At 35.3% G+C, this 2,589-nt stretch overlaps 1 protein-coding gene across 1 annotated transcript; it reads left to right on the plus strand.

The window, feature by feature from the left end:
- The first annotated feature begins 217 nt into the window (after window positions 1-217).
- On the plus strand, window positions 218-925 carry LOC107607231 (uncharacterized). Its single transcript, XM_016309207.1, has one exon. It carries the CDS (start codon window positions 218-220, stop codon window positions 923-925), a length of 708 nt encoding a protein of 235 aa, XP_016164693.1.
- The last annotated feature ends 1,664 nt before the right edge of the window (window positions 926-2,589 follow it).

Below are 2,589 nucleotides of genomic sequence, written 5' to 3' on the forward strand. Positions count from 1 at the left end.
ATTACTTAACAAACACATCAAGGCATCGAATGGAATTAAGTGAATTAAATTTATCAATTTTAGGGCCTAAAAAGCATGTTTTCACTCTTAAGCACAAATTAGGGAGAATTTACAAAACCATGCTATTTCATTGAATAAATGTGAGAAAAGTTGATAAAATCTACCAAATTCAATACAAGATAAACCCTAAAATGGGGTTTATCAAGCTACTTATAAAATGTCTTCATCAAAAGGAACTACTTTATCTTTTCAATACCCACAATTATCTAAGCTCAACTATGACAATTGGGCAGCTCGAATGAAAGCAATTTTCGGTGCTCAAGGAGTGTGGGAGATGATTGAGGAAGGGTATGTAGAACAAGAAAATGTGGAAAAGCTAACAGAAGCTCAGAATGACGAATTAGAAAATAAAAAAAAGAAAGATCAATGTGCACTTACTATCATTCATCAAGGATTGGATGATGATATGTTTGAGAAGATTGCTGATATAACCAACACAAAAAAAGCTTGGGATACTCTTCAAAATTCCGTCATAGGAGTTGAAAAGGTGAAGAAGGTTCGTCTTCAAACTCTAAGAGCTGAGTTTCAGTCTCTAATGATGAAGGAGACTGAATCCATTTCGGATTATTTCACCAAAATTTTGATGGTAGTGCACCAAATAAAAAGGCTTGGAGAAAAATTAAAAAATATTTGTGTTATTGAGAAAATCCTTTGTTCTCTCAACTCAAAATTTTACCCTGTGGTGGTAGCCATTGAGGAGTCCAAAGATTTGGATACGATGTCCATTGATCAGTTGAATGGTTCCTTACGGGCCCATGAAGAAATAATGGATAAAGGCAAGCAAGAACGTGTGGAGCATGTCTTGCAGGCAAAACTTTCATGGAATGCTAGAGGAGAAGCCAACGAAAGTAGACGACAAAGATGAGGTCGAGGCCGTGGACAAGGACGAGGACATGGTTACAAAAGAGGAAAAGATGAGAAAAATTATTTTCAAGAGAAAAGAAATCAAAATTTTTCTCGAGATCGTGTAAGAGGAAGAACAGTTGACAAAAGACACATTGAATGCTATTCATGTGGAAAGAATGGACATTATTCTTGGGAGTGTCAGACATCCAAAGAAGAAGAAAATAAACTTGTTATGTACAATGAAGATGTTGAAGAACCAACATTATTCCTTACGCTCAAGGAAGATCAAAATTCTGAAGATAGTACATGGTATCTTGACAATGGAGCTAGCAACCATATGACAGGTAATAGGAGTAAATTTGTAGCACTCGACACCAACGTAAATGGACACGTTCATTTTGGTGATGAATCAAAAGTAGAGATCAATGGCAAATGGACAATTCTATTGGAGCTGAAGAATGGAAGTCATAATATTCTTTCTAATGTTTATTACATCCCAAAGATGAGGAATAATATCTTGAGTATTGGGCAACTTATGGAGAATAGTTGCAAGATAGTCATGGAAGATCGCTATCTTTGGCTTAGAGATAAAAATGGAAATCTTATTGCTAAGGTTTCTATGACAAAAAATCGTATGTTCTTGTTAAATATGAGAAGTGGTGAAGCTATATGTTTGAAGTCATGTATTGAAGATCCACCATGGATTTAGCATATGAGATATGGACATTTAAATTTTGGTGGACTCAAGGAATTGGGAACAAAGAAGATGGTAAAAGAAATTCCAACAATTGATCATCCTCATCAGTTATGTGAAGCTTGCTTACTTGGAAAACATTCAAAAAAAAGTTTTCCAAAGTAGTCCAAATCAAGAGCTACCAAGCTACTTCAGCTTATCCACGCGGATGTTTGTGGACCTATCAAGCCTTTATCACTTGGTAAGAGTGCTTATTTTCTGCTTTTCATTGATGATTATTCAAGAAAAATATTGGTTTATTTCTTGAAGCAAAAAAGCAAAACATTTAATGCATTCAATAAGTTTAAAGCCCTCACTGAAAAGGAAAGTGGCTATGAGATAAAAGCTCTCAAAACTGACAGAGGTGGAGAATTCACTTCAAATGAATTCAAGACATTCTGTGAAAACCATGGTATTCGACGTCCCCTAACTGTTCCTAAATCGCCTCAACAAAATGGTGTTGCTGAAAGAAAGAATAGGACAATTCAAAATATTGCAAGAACGATGTTGAAAAGTAAGTCATTACCAAAAGAGTTTTGGGGAGAAGCAGTTGCATATGCAGTTTATCTCTCAAACCGCTCACCTACTAAGAGTTTGAGAGATATAACACCTCAAGAAGCATGGAGTGGTTTGAAGTCTAATGTATCTCATTTAAGGGTATTTGAATCTATTACATATGTCCAAATTCCTGAGCAAGAAAGATCGAATCTTGATGATAGGAGCCAAAAGCTTGTATTTATTAGTTATGAGGAGAATACTAAAGGCTACAAATTCTTCAATCCATCAATAATAAAGTAATAATAAGGAGAGATGTTGAGTTTGAAGAAAATGCAAAGTGGGACTTGAGTACACAAAATGAAGTCACTTATGATTTTCTGCCTTACTTTGAGGAAAAAGAAGCCCCGATGCAAGAAGTGCAAGGAGAAATCGATCATTCAACACCAGCATTA

This window comes from Arachis ipaensis, chromosome B1 (assembly GCF_059453495.1).
Source record: "Arachis ipaensis isolate K30076 ecotype BB chromosome B1, ASM5945349v1, whole genome shotgun sequence".
In the NCBI taxonomy this organism is placed as follows: domain Eukaryota; kingdom Viridiplantae; phylum Streptophyta; class Magnoliopsida; order Fabales; family Fabaceae; genus Arachis; species Arachis ipaensis.